Raw genomic sequence first — 19,329 nt, forward strand, 5'->3', positions numbered from 1 at the left:
TTATTCGTTAGAAAAGTTGCAGTTGATTTTATTGCAATAGAAATGCATGTTTCTCAGGAATACAAACTTGATAAGCTGAGTGGATTGGCTGCATGGACAGCGGCAGAAAAGGGACAGCTAAAGCAGCTACTGCATCTTCATGGCAGCATGCATCTCTTCCTCCTTTAGGGCTCAACAGGAGCATGAGGAGTATCTCCACCTGAGGAGCCCAGCGTCTTATTATCACTCCTGTGGGATAACAGAAACGGCAGGGGATCCTCGATGACCTGCCCCGTTCTGAGGCGCTCCAGGAGAACGGGCGTGACATTGAAGGCATTCCGGGAGGTGTAAAGGTCGGCAAGTCTAGAGTTCATAGGAGAAGGGGCGTAGTCGCTGCAATGCTCTCCCGTGAGCCCAGGAGCACACTCCACCTTGTAGGAGTAGTAGAGGTTGCCATGGTTCAGTGGACAGATTTTATCATGGAAGCCTCTAACGGGATTGATCGTGCACTCTCCCAGCTTGTCGTTCCACCATTTGTACCACATCTTGTCTTCGTCCCACACTTCCAGCCTCATCTTTGTGTTCTGTGAGAGCTGAATGGTACCAAATGGGAACTCAGTGTTCCAGATCGCATTGTTATTGTTGTGGATCACCCTTGTCTGGGTATTTTTGCTGGCCAGAGCAATGTAGACAAAGCCGTCAGTCTCATCATATTGGTCTCCCCACAAGCCCTGGGCCCACTTCACCGTGACCGTCACTTGGGCCAGGCCCAGCATAGTTGGGCAGCAGTTGCAGTTGGTTTGTTTACTGGCCACACAGACGCAGTGACAGGGGTCAAGTTTGCTGGGTGTCGAACCTCCCGAGCACTTCCTGGAGCAGTGCTTGTATAGGGCCTTCTCCAGGATGTAGTCCTCCACCGCCTTCTTCAGTGCCGCCTTTTTAGTCTTTGGCTTCTGCACCAGAAAATGCAGGGGGTGGAGTGAGTAGGTGATGATTCCTGGCATGGTCTTCAGGCTGTCCAGCCACTTCTGCATGGCTTCAGGCTTGTCTGAAAGCAGTGAGTCAGAATCCATGTGCTGACCTCCCTTTACTTCGGTGATCCTTTCTGTGAACTGGCTGTGGAAGCTGGGGATGTTGCGTTGTTTCTTCTCACGCTCGCAGAAGTCAGCCTTAGCTTTAACAGAAACAGACTTTATGGACAGGGAGGCCTCCACCTCCAGGCAGTCTTTCACCTCAGTTTCATTGTAGCCATTTTGCGCTGCCTGGCAGTACCGGACTGCGGTGGTGCTGCTCACACGGCCACCTAGCTGCACCTTCCTGATGAAGTGAGTCCCGTAGATGTCCAATAGGCGGCGGTAGTCTCTCTTGGTGACACTGTTATACAGAGGGGGGAGGAGCTCAAGGCTGCGTACAAACTTCCTCTGGAGGGGTGGGCTGTCGACCACTCGGTACCTGGGTGGGAAGACACACAAAACAGCTCCAGGTATGATGTGAATTTTAGCTCTGCTTAAATAAAGCTTGCAAAACACCCCCACGTAGGGCTAGCTGATATTGCTAAATATTATGTCATGATATATTTTTTTTTCATGTAAGTCAGTATTGATATTTATTATGATATAACTCAAGTCATTATTTCTTTACTTCAATGCTGCATTTTCAATTGACCCCCTTAGAATTGCCCTTAAAACAGATTCAGAACCTGAAAGAAGTTTTTTTCTCTGACTGCCAAGGAACAGGTCAGGCATTGCTGGTACAGGTGTCACCTGTCCTGTATTGAAAAGTAAATTACTGTGTTTCATTTTAAATTAATACAGGACACAGCCTGAAACCATAATATTTAGTGTTTATGATTGTAAGCACTTGCATTGGATTATATTGAACTTTCTTGTGGTTAAATTGATCCTTTGTACTTCATAATCCTCTTATATATTTGTATGACTGTCAGCCACAATAAATGTTTTTAAATAAATCATTATGTGACACACTGTTTAAAAAGGCTATGATTAAACCTTATCAGCATTTCACGAATTTGTGATTTATTTCCATCTTATCACCCAATTGAGCACTAAACCCCCCCCCCCACACACACACACACACCTGTAGTAGCTGCAGTGGAACTCCTGTTTAATGAAGCTGTACTTGTCCTTCTTGGATATCTCCATAGCTTTACTGGCCTGTTTTGAGTGGGTACCTCCTACTATAAGAGATCCTGATCGAGGGCTGATGAGATCCAATCCCTCCTTCCAGCTGATGTCCACCCCACTCTGGCCGCTTTCAACAAACTGCTCACTGGATTCATAGACGCTGCTGGCCACTTCCTTCTCGCAGTCAAACTCAGCTCGCCAATCCACTAGTGCCAGCGGCAGCTTCTGCTTCTCATTGTTCAGGTACGGGTTGGTGCACAGCGTGCAGGAGTTGTCTGTAGTCCTCTGCCAGTGATCCACATCAATGACGTAGGCACCCTTACGCTCCATCGTGACCACATCAAAGCCCTCACCTGCCAGGTAAGACCCAGGTACCATCTTAGCCTTCAGGCACTGGAGGGGGTTTCTTTCTGTAGTGCAGTGTGGAAAACCAGGGGGCAGCCAGCACCCCCACAGCCAGAGGACAAACAGCCACCACATGACTGAAGAGAGAGAAGGGGACGATGGTCTGTGAAAAGTGTGGGAAAAAACTGTTACAATATGTCATGTGTTGGATATTAAGGATAACTTTTAAACATTATTCTTAGGTTTATATTATTGCTGAAGAGAAGCACGTTTGCATTGAAATACTCATGTGAAATCACATTGAGGGTACTTTATACACTTGTGCACTTGTTTATTGACCACTAGATGGCAGCATTTATGTTTTTCACTTGGCAAGTTGCTCTGCTAACAAGCTTTGGATTTCCATGGCAGGCTGCTGTCTTGGTAACTAACATCAGCAACGTAAAATTGCTTACTACGCAGACGTAACACAAGCACTATACTGTCTAAGAATGTGGCCGGTAGTTTATCTTAATTCTCCTCCACCTCTCCCCACCTTAGGCCCTGTAATAGTCACCATCGGAGAGAAATACTAACTTAGAAATTTAGTTAAAATTGTAAAAGTGACCCATGATCATGCAGTACACAAACTGATGCTTGAAGTTTGCTGTGTTTTCCAGATACTTGTACCCAGGCAACAGAGGGGTGGAAATCAAAACAGACAGGCTTTTGAATCCAAAAATGTATGAGTGGCTTTTTCTTGAGACGAGGGCACGTTCGGCAGGCTCAAAGAAGAACAATTATGTGTTCTACTGAACAGTCGGATCAGGGCAAAGCCTTGACTCCATGCTTTGACTCAAAGGGCCAATGTGCTCCGACCATTGTGTGCGCTAGTGAGTCATAACTCGTATATTTAATTTCACCTCATAGCACACGCCACATATACATCTACTCATCCACGGATCAGGGAAGTGGCAAGGGGTACACAGTACACAGGGCATACACAGTTTACAGAGGCAGCATCATCTGAAGTGACTGTGACTAACTGCTTTCAGGTGCTTCCAGCTTTTGAGCCGGAAGAGACTGGGGAGGCAGGTGGGCCCTCAGGCACCAAGGAGCCACGAACCCCCAGGAGGAGGGAGGTTGTGGTAGTAGGGGATTCAATTATTGGAGGTGTAGACAGTTATGTGTGCACCCATGATAGAGGGTCCCGTACGGTGTCTTGCCTGCCTGGTGCCCAGGTAGGGGACCTTCCGGATCGTGTGCACAGGCTTTTGACCCCAGCCGGAGTGGATCGAGTGGCGGATCCAATGACATAGGCAAGGACAGGAGGGCTGTTCTTCAGGACAAATTTATAGAAGTCGTGGATAAGCTTAGAAGCAGAACATCCACAGTGGTATTCTCTGGAATACTTCCCGTGCCACGTGCGAGCCAGACTAAGTTAGCTGAGATAAGGGGATTAAATGCGTGGCTAAAATGGTGGTGTAGGAAAGAGGGGTTTATGTTTATGGGGCACTGGAAGACCTTCTGGAACAGGACCTGTTCCAGCTGGACGGGTTGCATCTGAACCAGAGGGGAACCAGTGTATTGGGGAGGCGTATGTGTAGAGTAGTTGAAGAATGTTAAAACTGGGGACTGGGGGGCAGGGAGGTTAGTTAAGAATATAGGTGGGGGGAGGCGGAAAGCCCCAATTAATATTAAAAGTGGGCACTGCAAAAGGCCTACCTTTGTGGTCTGTACTTAAACGCTAGGAGTATTAGAAACAAAATTCATGATTTAGAGCTTTTAATTTCATCAGATTCTTACGAGATTTTAGGAATAACAGAGACATGGATCAATGACAATGATGGGGAAGAATGTAATATGGATGGTTACACGTTGTTCCGTAGAGACCGGATAGGCAAGAAGCTAGGTGGTGTAGCAGTATATGTAAAAGAGAACTTGCAGGTAAGTGAGCTCATTGATTAAAATAAAAGTACAGAAGCTGTATGGATAAAACTAGATGCTAAAAACTCAAATGGCCTAATTATCGGTGTTTGTTATAGAGCATCTAATGTAGCTGCAGAGGAAAGCAGAATGTTATATGATGATATCAGCATTATCCATCCATCCATCCATCCATTTTCCAAACCGCTTATCCTACTGGGTCGCGGGGGGTCCGGAGCCTATCCTGGAAGCAATGGGCATGAGGCAAGGAACAACCCAGGATGGGGGGGCCAGCCCATCGCAGGGCACACTCACACACCATTCACTCACACATGCACACCTACGGGCAATTTAGCAACTCCAATTAGCCTCAGCATGTTTTTGGACTGTGGGGGGAAACCGGAGATATCAGCATTATGAGTAATAAAAATGATGTGGTGCTTATGGGTGGTTTTAATTTATCTGGGATACAGTGGGACACAGTCTCTGGCTCTTATGTAAATTAACTTGAGATGGTGGAATTAGCACAGGATTGTTTTTTTACTCAGTTTAATACCCCTACCAGGGGAGAAGCCCTTCTTGATCTTGTTTACTCTAATAACCAGGATAGGATTGGAAAATTAGAGGTTTTAGAACTATCACAGGGTAGTGATCATAACATGGTTGGGTCAGTCCCAGCCAAATCAACCAATGTCCAGAAAAGTTCCATGGGCATCATCCTGATTTTGATGAAAACTTGGTATTTTGATCCTTATAGAGAACACTGAAAATTCCCCAAGTTTTATTGAAAAATTCTGATGCAGTCCAAAGTTATGGCCTTTTCAAATTTGGGTGCTACGCCCCTTTTTTGCACTCGCAAATCGCGCATATAATTTGTAAGGGTTTTCAGGAGACCATATCTTCATTTCTAAGCATGCTAGATAGCTAAAAATTGCTCTCCTGGCCTACTTTTCCTTGCTCTTTCAGAAATTTCTGAATCTCAAAAAAATTAAGCTCAGGGGAAGCACCTCAAAGTTATGGACCTGCAAAAATCAGTTTTTGGTTCAACCCCGGACACTTTTTTCGGATTCTGACCCCAAGCTGTGGGGTCACCACCACACCTACATCCAATATTCTTCTATATTTTTGTTATTTGAGGAAGACACTGTAAGCAGATGCAAAGTCATTCTAAATAACCATTTATTCTTTGATATATTGCCATCTGAAAATGGTCACAGGTGAGAAACCCCTCACTGGACCCCCTACTTCAAGGGCATGGTTGACTGTGTAGATAGTTAGGGATAGGAATTAAATTTATGCAGTTGAAAGAAGCATATCTGAACTATAAATAACTATAATACTTTTTACAGCAATCAGTTTTAAACCAAGAGGATATTGGCATTGCACTTAACTTAAGCAGCCTTCACTACAATTAACATGGCCATCTACAGATGACTCAGTATACATTTAAACTCAATTCACAATACTATGTACATACATATGTATTGTTGCACTAAATACAAACTGTATTCCAACAATTAGCAAGACCACTGAAGAGGCATGGAAATTTTTTAAAAGCACATTGTGGCAAGTGCAAGAGGACTTCATACCTGTGTCCAGCAAAACTAAATCTAGGAAACTACAACCAAGGTGGTTTACTAAGGAAAAGAATAAAGTCTGGAGGAAAAGGGCTCTCTTCCAAAAATGGAAATTAACTGAAGATTTCAAAATAAGGCAGGAGTATCTAAGTCTACAGGTCAAGTTAATAAATAACATTAGACTCGCCAAGAGGAGTCTGGAAAGGAATTTGCATTGGAGGTTAAGGATGCAAACGATGCGGCATCCTTTCATTCCTAACACATTACCCAGTCTACATCAGTATAGATATCCAGCATGCTTTTTTCCCCATTGATATCTGATGTGTTTTCAAAGTGCTCCTTTAATTTTTTTAAGCAGTGTATTAAGGAAGGTCATGTGAATGAACCAAATAGGCCTAGGATAGACCCAATAACTCCCCCAAAAAATGTATAACTGTATAAGTCCTTAGAAGTTGAGATCTCAAAAGATCGTATGAGAAATGTTGAGCAACAAAAAGTGTGTTGCGTAGGAAAAAAAGTTACGTGTTCCAATAAAAAACAACATTTTACAAATGTCCAATCCTACCATTCCCTTGTCCGAAAAACCTGTCAGTCCTTAGAGAGCGGAGGATAAGGTGGTAGTGACGACTATTGGGGATCCACAACGAGGCGCCGCACTCAAAGAGGGCAAAAAAAAACAGTCAGGATATCATGAAAGTCAAACTCTTCGAAATCTCCAAAATAAGTCACAACCTCTCAGGAAAGACGCAAAGAACACCCTCGCTGTCCGTCAGTGAAGGAATTGAGCAGTTGTATTGTGTTCTAAAATTAAATCTAAAATTAACTTTATTGTCTCCTCTCTGTGTGGGGGCGGATCGATTTGTGTAGGGAAAAAAAAAATGAAAGAGCAAAAAAATGACATCCTCCTCGTGGGGGATCCTAGGAATTATCTGCCAATATCCCACTACTAACACTAATGCATTATTAAGAGACTATCCACTACAGGCGAAGGGATGTGAAAACCAGTGTACGAGTGTTACTAAGAATTAAATAAGGGTTACATTTGTTTATAATACTGAAGTTAACTGTTAATTCTCTTTATCTTATTCTTGGGTGTTAGCTGTCAAACACATACAGGTTTCATTGCATTAATATAAAAATATATTCCAAAGCTGTATATAAAAATCTCTCCAGTCATTTTTTCTCTCACAGGCCACCAACCGCCTCAAGGTCAAATTGAGCATATATTTGACATAATGGAATGACATATCTCAGTTTCAGCATTCTTTCAATTTTATTTTCAATTCAATATGGGATTATATGATTTGTAAATAATTGCATTGTTTTTATTCCCATTCTACAGTGTCCAATTTTTAGAAACAGGGTTCTACTTAGACATAAAATGAAAAATTAAAAAATGTCACGTAAGACAGCTAATGTGACAAGTAATAATAGCGTAAATGTTGTGAATGAAAAAAATTTAAAATTGTATTTTAAACCTACAAGAAGATCATTTTAATAGCTGCCCATCTCTCAAGTGGTTTAGCTAATCTTGCTTAGGAACAAGATATCAACAAAATCAAAATAATCTTAAAAAGGTATCCTACCTGACAGTCAGAAGAGAGCCAGTTAAAAGTTCTGATGGTCAGAGCTGCAACAGCGAACAAGCTACAGATGAAGGCAGATGAAGAGAAACTCCTTATATATACCACTGGCAGAGGATATGGATAAAAAAAGAAAACTGACAAACAGATAAGCCACATCATAAAAACAGCAGTAGCAGGAAGCTGATGGAGTCACAGGGCAGAAGTGAGACCAGAATGAACTGCATTTTTCCAAAGTTGATTTACAAGGAGCTGTTCACCTTCCTGTAGTCCAGGGGAGCCTATGGCCTGTACCAGTGTGGGTTCAAACAATACCCTGGTACAATACCCTGGTACAATACCCTGGCACTTTCACATCCCTTTACAAGTTACCAGACACCTTGATTAGTTCATTAACTAGACACCGGTTATACCTAACAAGATTCATAAACAAAATACATGTTAGAACTAAGACGCAAAAGGGCAGCACAGCCTATTTGGGTTTCTGTGTGTGACAAAGAAGTAGTGAGCAACTTCAACTTTCTAAAAAAAGTTCACATGCAAGTTTCACGTGTGAATTCTGATTGGTGCTTGCAGGGCAGACGTCTTTGCAACGAGCTCATTTGCAATTGACCACTGGGGTCTGAGTGGGGGGGGGGTCTCTTCATCATTTACACCCCTCGGCTTGGCTGGCTTCCACAACGACACACCACGCTTCACTGTGCTAACATCACATGTTTCCTCTGCTTCCTCTATTGCACTCTCATGCTGCACTCTCATGCTGCACTCTTTTTGCACTTTTTGCACACTTGCACTTTATGACAAACGATATACTTTAGGCCTTGCACCACACAGAAAGCCCTCAGCATTCATATGCTCCCATTCTCACCATTGTCCCACTCTGCTCTCATGCTCCATCTAAAATACATCAATATTCTCAGTGTATAATTACAGTATCAGATGGAATTAACTGTAAGGTTTTTTTCCAAACCAAGATACAAGTATGTGGGTTTGCTTAAACACAGGCCAAAAACCCCACCTTACACCAAAACATGGACGAAACATTACTATATAACTAAACAAAGAGAAAATAAAGACATTTCTCTTCCATGAACATTTCTCTATTGTCCTTTTTTTTCTCTCCCCCTGTAAACCAACCTTGTGGTTGTGAAAGGCGCTATATAAATCTAATCTATTATTATTATGCTGGCTTGAAAAACCCAACATATTGTTCTTCATTTTTACTCCTTCCACAATTTCCTAAACACTTCTCCGCCTGCAGCCATAAAACGTTCCACACTTCTTCATCTCATAGCCATAAATTGGGGCTGTGCTTTTATAAGCTCTCACCCCCTCCGTCATTTTGGGAGGTCCTGCCAAACACCTAATTTTTCCCTTTGACTTATACAGGCAGGATTTTGAAACTGCTGCCCCTCTCACATCTTTTAAGCTAAAACCACCAAACTTGAGTCACGCAGTCATGGAGTGCGACTGAAGCTACAGGCCAAATTCGGTGGACATCCATGATCCAGGGTCCTCTCCTGCAACCGATCAATTTTCATCCAATCAGAAAACTATATATATAAATATATAAGTATATAAACATAGAATATCTATCAACTATGCCATCATATTCTAGCCAATTATGTCACCCACCATTCTAGAAACATTTGAACTGCTGCTATTGTCACACTTTTGATGGGAGGCTTCCCAAATATTGCACGTTTGGCAAATGGGTGACTGAGGCTAAAGGTTGGGAAAGTGAGCGGAGCCCCCAACAGCCAGAATGCACTCATTGACATTAATGTAAACGTTTCAATTGCTGCTATTCTCACAATTTTATGTACAGTAGGCATGTGAACTGTGGTCACATTTCCTCAAGTATGGGGAAACGCCATGTACTGTAAGCATCACAGGGAGGACTTTTACCCCTTTCCAACCAAGTGAATACAGCAGTCAGATCTGGATCATTCTTTTGGTGGATTTCCATGGTGTGTACTGTATGTACACCAGATTTGTAGTTGTTGTGAAGATATGCAAGCAGGATGAGTGGACTCCATACTGACACTCTGTTCAGCTAGCTTAGTCTGTGGATCTACTTTGGGAGTGTCTGAAGAAGTCCAGGTGGCAAAAGTTGTGGACAAAGTTGGACAAAGCACATCAGCAGGACACGGTATGTCTGACTGGATATAGCATCAGCATTAAGGCATTTTGTACCATGATCCAGTGATAATGGTCAAGCTGTACAGCCCTATGGGATAATGATCTAAAGGAAACTTCTGGAGCCCTTCTAATAGTTTATGAACCATCACAATTGTGAACAGAAGACAATCTAAATAATGACGTGATGCACCAACCACCCAATTGCAAAGAGCTCCCAGTGAAATATAGACCATTGATGCTCCATGAGAGAAAAAGTGACTAGAGAGATACTTTTGTATACAGCTTTGGAATATATTTTTATATTATTTGCAGTGGTACCTGTGTGTATTAGACAGCTAACACCCAAGAATAAGCTAAAAAGAATTAACAGTTAACTCCATTATTATAAACATGTGCTTGAATTTTGTGCTCATTAGATTAAGCAGAAATGCAGGCCACAGAAATGTAAATTTACAGTATAACATGCTTGATAGACAGAACAGGAAAACCATAAAAGGCTACACAGTCAAGTGAGCGCTGCTTGCAGGCGGTGAGAACCATGAGAGGAAGGATGTATAAAGGGCATACAGTATGCCTCGTATTTGTAAGATGCAAACTGCATAAAGTATATACAGGTCCGATTGTCAAAGCACCAATTTTGTCAGTACTGAGGTCGTGCACCTGATGAGCTAAGTCCCAGATAACGACTGTCCTACCCCGATCGTCCAGCCCTCGTGTGTGCCACAACACCGCCCCCCCCCCTCCGATCGACCATGTGTGCTTCCCCAATTGTGCTCAGTTGTTTTCCATTAGTCTTATGTCATGTCCTGTATTTAGTCCGCGTTCAAGTCTGTTTCCTCAGTCCAGTCATTGATGGTGCTGAAGTCTACCGTATTTTTACGCATATAACGCGTGCGCTGTACGTGGTTTTATATGGATAAAAAAAGAAAACTGACAAACAGATAAGCCACATGAAAGCAGCGGTAGCAGGAAGCTGATGGAGCCACAGGGCAGAGGTAAGACCAGAATGAACTGCATTTTTCCAAATTTGATTTACAAGGAGCTGTTCACCTTCCTGTAGTCCAGGGGAGCCTATGGCCTGTACCAGTGTGGGTTCAAACAATACCCTGGTACAATACCCTGGTACAATACCCTGGTACAACACCCTGGCACTTTCACATCCCTTTACAAGTTACCAGACACCTTGATTAGTTCATTAACTAGACACCGGTTATACCTAACAAGATTCATAAACAAAATACATGTTAGAACTAAGACGCAAAAGGGCAGCACAGCCTATTTGGGTTTCTGTGTGTGACAAAGAAGTAGTGAGCAACTTCAACTTTCTAAAAAAAGTTCACAAGTTTCGCGTGTGAGTTCTGAGTGGTGCTTGCAGGGCAGACGTCTTTGCAACGAGCTCATTTGCAATTGACCGCGTCTCCACTGGGGTCTGAGTGGGGGGGGGGGGTCTCTTCATCATTTCCACCCCTCCTCTTGGTTGGCTTCCACAACGACACACCACGCTTCACTGTGCTAACAACTTTCCTCTGTTTCCTCTATTGCACTCTCATGTTGCACTCTTTTTGCACTTTTTGCACACTTGCACTTTATGACAAATGATATACTTTAGGCCTTGCACCACACAGAAAGCCCTCAGCATTCATATGCTCCCATTCTCACCATTGTCCCATTCTGCTCTCATGCTCCATCTAAAATACATCAATATTCTCAGTGTATAATTACAGTATCAGATGGAATTAACTGTAAGGTTTATATAACTACATTTTGGGAGGTCCTGCCAAACACCTAATTTTTCCCTTTGACTTATAAACCGTTCAACCCTCTCGCGCGGTATCTCCCTGTGCGCGTTGTGCAAAATTTGTTTTACATGGTTGATGTTGTCTGTTAATATTTTAATGGAGATGAAAATGTCCTATCGAAACAAAACTAATGAAACGATTTGATCATGATTATGATTTGTTATGCTGATTAGCTCTACTCCGTCTTTCTATGTATGATCTATGTCTGGGGGTGGCGGGAGGAGTTTTCAGTTCAATGGGCAGCATGCGTGGTATACGCATGGGCGCTGTCACGATCAGGGTTGATGCTTGCGGCGATCGTGCGTGCAGGCGGTCATGGAGCAGGCAGACAGGCAAATACGAGAAATACTGGGGATTTGTTAGTTAAACAGGGAGCGGGAAACATGGGACCACAGCTAACTACAATGACGGACAGGGCAAACAGGTAAGACCAGGACTTAAAACAGGACAGGACTAATCAAAGTAATCGTACACAGCAGGAGACGATCAGGGTAGCACACGTGGGTAATCAGGGGGCGTGGCACACATGAGGAGCAGACGAGCCGGGCATCACAGAACCCCCCCCCCCCAAAGGCGCGCTTCTCCGGGCGCGCCTAGGAAGGGGCGACGGACAAGACAAGGTAAAACTGGACCTGAAAAACAAGAACAGAAAGGTCAACGCAAGACGGGAAACAAGACTGAGGCACAGAACAGAGCGAGGGACAAGACAAAGGAAGGAAAGCAGACAGGCTAACCAGGAAGGGCGACACAGAAGGAACGGGCGGAACAAAGGGGCCAGGAGTGCAAGGCGGGTACACCAGGGCACAAGGAACAGAGACGGGTGGAACGAAAGGGCGAGCAGAAAACGGAGGGGCAAACACAGGCGGGACAAAGGCAGGGGCGTAGGGAGACAAGGAAGGGGAACCAAGGGGAGCCCGAGGGAGCCCCAGTGGGTGACGGGAGGTAGCCGCAGGGGCCGCAGGCGGCCGGGAGGCCGGAGCAGGAGGGGACCTCAGAGGGGCAGAGGAGACAGGGCAAGGGACCGACGGAGGGGACGAGGAGGGAGTCAGAGGGGAAACCAGGGAAGGGGACAAGGGAGCTGGAGGGGACCCCGGCAAGGGCAAGGAGAGGGGAGGGGCCGCAGCAGGCGGCGAGTGGGAGGACCAGCAGGCGACTGAGGAGCCTCCGTCGGGGAGCCCGCAGGCGACCGACGAGACGCCGGAGGAGGGACCGAGGCAGGGCGACGAGGCCGCGGAGGGGGACCCGCAGGCGACAGCCGACCCGGAGGGCCAGGACCCGCAGGCGCCAACCAAGCCCTAGCGCAGGTGAGGGAGGGCGAGCCAGGGGGCAGGGCGGGCGGGACCCCTGCCCTGCGTCTGTGTCCCCGCCCCTTACGGGACACAGACATTATGACCCTTGGTCAGGGTCGAGTTCGCCGGGGTGAGGGCAGAGGAGTCACTGGGGTGAAAGTCACAATGGCAGGCAGCGGAAGGGGCGCCGCCTGCCTGGGAGCTACAGGCTGCTGCAGGGGGGACGCCTGCCCGGGAGCTGCAGACTGCAGCGGAGGGGGCGCCTGCTCCGGGGCTGCAGGCTGTAGGAGGGACGGCACAGGCGGCGACTCGGGCTTTGGAGCCGCGGGCAGAGAGGGCGCTTCGGGCGTGGGCGCGGTAGCTGCAGGCAGGGGCGGCTGCTCCGGCTGCGCAGGCGACTGCTCCAGCTGCGCAGGCGCTGGAGCCGCGGGCAGAAGTGGCTGCACGGGCGGTGGAGCTGTGGGTAGAGGCGGTTACTCAGACGCTGGAGCCACAGCCTTCCGGAGCTCGATGAGCCTCTTCAAATCCTCTGCCAGATGTTCGAGGTCCTCCCGAGTAGAGCGGGGGGTGAAGGCGTCAAAGTCCCTCATGAGCTGCGCGGTAAGCTGTTCCCTCTCCGGGCTTCCTGGTCCCACCGGTTCTTCTATTACCCCCCAGTAGAGCCCCTGGAGGGCGAAGAATTGGGTGACCAGGGTAGCCTGGGCCTCTGGCAGAGGCGTGGGGTGCGCCTCGGGCGTGACGGCCACAGGAGGCAGGACTGGTAAGTCCCGAGCGGGTGAGACGACCGCGGCCCCTTTAGGTTTGCGGGGCACACGCGGGATGGTGTCTCGCACCGCTCTTATCCCTCCCCAATTTGCCAGCCGCTCGGGCCGGAAATCATACCGCTCGAGGGGCGGCAGCTGTTCCGCGGGGATTGGCTCCAGGTTCGGGAACAGGAAGGGCTCGTCCTCCTCGTCGTCGCTCGTTAGCCCAAGCCGTGCCAACGAGCAGGCTCCCATACGCATCGCTTCTGGGGTGGGGAGCAAGACGGGTTCCTCCTCTGTAGGGAGCCAGCGCCTGGAGAGCGAGCAGGCTCCCAAGCTGATCTCTGGCTCCAGCGGGATCCTCTTTCCTCTCTGTCTCCTCTTCTTCTTTGTTAGGTCCATCATTCTGTCACAATCAGGGTTGATGCTTGCGGCAATCGTGCGTGCAGGCGGTCAAGGAGCAGGCAGACAGGCAAATATGGGAAATACTGGGGATTTATTAGTTAAACAGGGAGCGGGAAACATGGGACCACAGCTAACTACAATGACGGACAGGGCAAACAGGTAAGACCAGGACTTAAAACAGGACAGGACTAATCAAAGTAATCGGACACAGCAGGAGATGATCAGGGTAGCACACGTGGGTAATCAGGGGACGTGGCACACATGAGGAGCAGACGAGCCGGGCATGACAGGCGCGCTATGCAGAATTTTTTTTTACATAATTCCTTTGTGGGCACGTTATACACGTGTGCGCGTTATATGCGTAAAAATACGGTATATGTTTGTCTTGCTCCGTTTCCTATTAAAACTCTTTATTTTACCCCAGTCCTATTCCCTGTGCCTGCTTCCCCACTCCGCACCGCATGGGATGTGACAATGACTGTCATTTTTCTGATGATCTAAGTCCCAGATAAACATGTGACTACAGGTGTGTCTGTTATGAGTCAAAGCATGAACCGTGAATAGAAAGAGAAAATGATAAATGTGTAAAGTACGTGGGTATGGTGATTGTTTGTCTTTTAAAAGTAAAATATTGTCCTGTCCTTGTACCTTGTTTATAGTTCAGTAATAGTGAAGAGAATGAGATGGAAATATAGTGTTAAATATATCAAAAGTCAGTGACCAGATATCATGAACACGGCGAGCATCAGAAACAGCAGCTTGAAATGGCACAACTGCAGTTCTACAGCAAAGGAGAAAGATGGAGAGGCTGAAGCCAGAGTTCAAGAGGTAGAGGTTTTGGTGACAGAAAACAAGGAACAAATGACAAGCAGCACAAATGACAAGCAATAACAGGTCGTGCTACATCTGCAGACAAATGGGTCACTGGCGCAAGGATTGCCTGAATAAGAGAACATCTGCAGGGAACTGCGTACGCCCCAAGAAATGGACAGAGACTCAGGCGTGAGGTGCGAGGGGGAAGGCAACAAAGGGGGTAAATTCCTCGCCCTAACCCAGTGTGCTCTTTCTGATTCAACCATGGAACTCACCGTGGCAGGAAGGCCTGTTTCCTTCCTTGTTGACACCGGAGCCACGAGATCCACCATCCAACCATCAAACCAGGTTCCCCCATCAGCCATGCCACCACCACAGTTGTTGTTGTTCTTTGGGCGTTCCACAAGTGCTGCAAGAAACAACGCCACTGCCAGCGTCCCTCCCTGACGGTAGTAGGGGAATGAAAAACGCATAGAGACACACAGGGACTGACATAACCAGACAGACTAGAACAAAGACCACAAGAAAAAAAGAGGGAACAAAAGAGGTAAGCTAGGTGAAAAGAAGGTGGGGAACAGTAACTGAACAGGAAATTTGGGCAAGCCTCTCCCAAGTTGGCAACGGTTATGGACACCTTTGGGTCGGGGGCAGCAATAGACACCTCTGGATTGGGCAACAGTGGACCAGCTCTATACTCTCAGCAGGGTTTTGGAGGGTTCATGGGAGTTTGCCCGACCAGTCTACATGTGTTTTGTGAACTTGGAGAAGGCATTCGACCGTGTCCCTCGGGGAGTCCTGTGGGGAGTGCTCTGGGAGTATGGGATACCGGGCTTCCTTTTAAGGGCGGTTCGGTCCCTGTATGACCGGTGCCAGAGCCTGGTCCGCATAGGAGGCAATAAGTCGGACTCGTTTCCGGTGAGGGTTGGACTCCGCCAGGGCTGCCCTTTGTCACCGATTATGTTCAAAGTTTTTATGGACAGAATTTCTAGGTGCAGCAAGGGCGTTGAGGGTGTCCGGTTTGGTGACCTCAGGATTAGGTCTCTGCTTTTTGAAGATGATGTGGTTCTGTTGGCTTCATCAGACTGTGACCTTCGACTCTCACTGGGACAGTTCGCAGCCGAGTGTGAAGCACCTCCAAATCCGAGACCATAGTTCTCAGCCGGAAAAGGGTAGAATGCTCTCTCTGGGTTGGGGATGGGGTCCTCCCCCAAGTGGAGGAGTTTAAGTATTTCGGGGTCTTGTTCACGAGTGGGGGAACAATGGAGCGGGAGGTCGACAGGCGGATCGGTGCGTTGTCAGCAGTGATGCAGGCACTGCATTGGTCTGTCATGTTGAAGAGAGAGCTGAGCCAAAAAGCGAAGCTCTCGATTTACCAGTCGATCTACATTCCTACCCTCACCTACGGTCATCAGCTATGGGTAGTGACCGAAAGAACGAGATCGCGGGTGCAAGTGGCCGAAATGAGTTTCCTCCGCAGGGTGGCTGGGCTCTCCCTTAGAGATAGGGTGAGGAGCTCTGTCATTCGGGAGGGACTCAGACTAGAGCCGCTGCTCCTCCGCATCGAGAGGAGCCAGATGAGGTGGCTCGGGCATCTGATTAGGATGCCTCCTGGATGCCTCCCTAGTGAGGTGTTCCGGGCATGTCCCACTGGGAGGACCCAGGACATGCTGGAGAGACTATGTCTCTCAGCTGGCCTGGGAATGCCTCGGGATCCCCCCAGAGGAGCTGGATGAAGTGGCCGGGGAGAGGGAAGACTGGGCCTCCCTGCTGAGACTGCTGCCCCCGCGACCCGACCCCAGATTAAGCGGAAGATGATGGATGGATGGATGGATGGATGGATGGATGGATGGATGGATGGATGGATGGATAGATGGATGGATGGGTGGATTGGGCACTGCCCAAGTGAGTCAACGTCCTCCCCTCAGGCTGACTGCGGCAGTGGAGAGGACAGAACCTGGATGGAGGACAATGACAAGTGCCTCCTTTGGCATAGGTAAGACCGGGTCTTACCTCACTTTCCATAGATTCGGATGGCATGGGATCGCGTGAGGCTGGTTCCAGGTTGTTCCTGCTTCTTCCGCTTTCCCTCACTTAGAGGCAGTGAAGGACACATTGGCAACTTGTGCTTCTCCCTGCTGTGGGGATTTAGCAAGTTGTGTGGTAAAGAGCATTGGAGAGACAGCAGAAGATAGGTAGGACTGGAGGTCCACTTCCCTCCTTAGGAAGAGTACTTTCCTTAAGCCATTTGCAACGTATTTGTGTCACCTCACACAAATTGGACCGCTGGAGATGACTGCATTAAATGGTGCTCATGCAGCCTCCAGTATAAACCCTGGAGCATACAGCACACTTTGCCTGGCAGAGCATTCATTATTCTGCATAAAATGTTCGATCCTATTCAGTGCTAAATTCCACCCCTTGACAATGTATAAAACTTCTCCAAACCCGCCTGTATATGGAGGCTATGGACATTTTTCCTGTTCTGTTAGTTTGTCTTCATTGGGCCAGCTGGGGCCTGGATCTGTATATGGGTGCAACCTATAGTACCCAGAACATTTGGGAAACCTGAAGGTTTAGCTTAACACAGACATAACCATACTCAATACAGCCTGGAGGCGACTTTACATTCAAGTGTATTTTATCTGCTATTGCATGGAAATCCCCTTTGATCCTCTGTATGGGGTGATAGCCAGGAAAGGTGACAAAGATGTCCAGATAATGACATGTCAGAATGTCAGAGCAAGGTTTACCCTCCTTATTTCACAGCATACCGTTGCTTTACCCAGATGCTCAGCATCACCAACACTGTAAAGGAATGTCCCACTGGTAAAGAACCACAGTGCAATACAGACAGACTGCACTGTGGCCAGCGCCTGGCGTTGCCGTGTGGATTTGCTGAGGTGTGGTTCAAGCATTTCATATAGGTACACTATGCTGGGTCTGCTGTACCTACAGTACTGTATATCTCTCCCATAGATAATCATCTGTGAAGGCAAAAGGGTTTATTCTGTCCCTAAAGACCCTTGGGGCTCCCTCCTCCACAGGGTCTATAAATGGACAGACCATACTTGTGTGTCTTTCTTCTTTAGGTTGACTCTCCACTCTCACAATATTCCGGTGGATATCACCAGACCCCCCGGCTCTCTGTGGATTACCATCCCCACTGGGAGGCGTCGAAGGCAGCGTAGGGAGAGGAGGCAAAAGCGGGGCTGCAGGGCAGGTGCACTGGACATAAACCGCCGCTTCCAAGTATTTTTCTCACCGATGCACGATCACTTGTTAATAAGATGGATGAACTAAGGCTACAGGTTACCACCAACAACATCGTGAAGGACAGCTGCATTCTACTCATCACAGACACCTGACTCAGTTCATCCATTCCGGATACAGCTGTTGAGCTCGCAGGCTACAAAGTACATCGTCATAACAGAACGAGAGACTCGGGTAAGAGCAGAGAAGGGGGGTTATGTGTTTATGTCAACCGCAGCTGGTGCAAAAACACTGTGACTGTAAGCAGCCATTGCTCTATGGATCTGGAGTTTGTGACTGTCAAACGCGGATCCTTTTACCTACCTCTGGAGTTCACGGTTGTCATGGTAACTGCTGTGTATATTCCACCGGACGCCAATGCTAGCTTGGCTCTTGGACAATTGCATGACATTATTAGCAGTCACCAGAACAGATACCCTCTTCCAACTTTTATTACAAAGGTCAGCAGGGAAACCCAGACTTACCTCTCCCCGGCCACTTCATCCAGCAACTTCAGGGGAATTTCTGTTCCACAAATGGAAAATAACTAATAATGTATAATCAAGCAATAGTATCCAAGTCTTCAAGTTGAGTTAAAAAATAATATTTAACTCACTAAGAGGAATGTGGAATGGAAGATTTCACTGGAGGCTATTCATCCAATATTTTAACTCTGAAGGACCTGAAATCAGTAATCTGCAGGATAGTAATATTGCCAGTAATCCATCCATCCATTTTCCAAGCTGGGTTGCGGGGGCTCCGGAGCCTATCCCGGAAGCTATGAGCACGAAGCAGGGAACAACCCAGGATGGGGGGCCAGCCCATGACAACAGCATGTCTTTGGACTGTGGGGGGAAACCCCACAGGAGAGGTAGATCCTGTTTAATTAATCTACTTGAGTTTTTTGAGGAAGCTACAAGAGAAACTGATCACAAAAAGGCTTAGGATGTGATTTACTTAGATTTCCAGAAGGCCTTTGATGTTGTCCCCCACAAATGGCTCTGTTTAAGCTCAAAGCTACAGGGATTTTAGGAACTGTAGCAGCTTGGATTGAAAACTGGTTAACAGATAGGAAGCAGCGGGTAGTTATTAGAGGCAAAATGTCACAGTGGGCCTGTGTTCATAGTGGGGTACCGCAGGGTTCAGTTTTAGGACCACTGTTACTCCTAATTTCCATTAACAATTTTGACAAGAATATATACAGTAAACTGGTAAAATTTGCAGATGACAGCAAGGTTGGTGGTGTAGCAGATACTGATCCAGCAGTACAGAGGCTACTGAGGGATCTTGATTTAATTAGAATGAAATTTAACATAGATAAATGTAAGGTAATCCATGTAGGGAACATAAATATAA

The 19,329-nt window shown here is 46.9% G+C and overlaps 1 protein-coding gene across 2 annotated transcripts in view; it reads right to left on the minus strand.

Moving 5' to 3' along the window:
- Positions 1–19,329, minus strand: part of LOC125751030 (perforin-1-like) — a 44,039-nt gene continuing 24,710 nt past the window's right edge. Inside the window, exons 1-3 of one of the 2 annotated variants that reach the window (XM_049029463.1) lie at positions 7,537–7,669; positions 2,077–2,631; positions 1–1,431 (exon numbers count right to left, since the gene is read on the minus strand). In XM_049029463.1, the coding sequence (XP_048885420.1) occupies positions 165–1,431; positions 2,077–2,603 (1,794 nt within the window). In that variant the 5' untranslated portion in view covers positions 2,604–2,631; positions 7,537–7,669 and the 3' untranslated portion in view covers positions 1–164. Of the gene's footprint in view, positions 1,432–2,076; positions 2,632–7,536; positions 7,670–19,329 lie in introns of those variants that run through there. The other variant, XM_049029464.1, reaches the window with a different exon arrangement.

The sequence above is a fragment of the Brienomyrus brachyistius genome, chromosome 10, assembly GCF_023856365.1.
Source record: "Brienomyrus brachyistius isolate T26 chromosome 10, BBRACH_0.4, whole genome shotgun sequence".
Lineage (NCBI taxonomy): Eukaryota > Metazoa > Chordata > Actinopteri > Osteoglossiformes > Mormyridae > Brienomyrus > Brienomyrus brachyistius.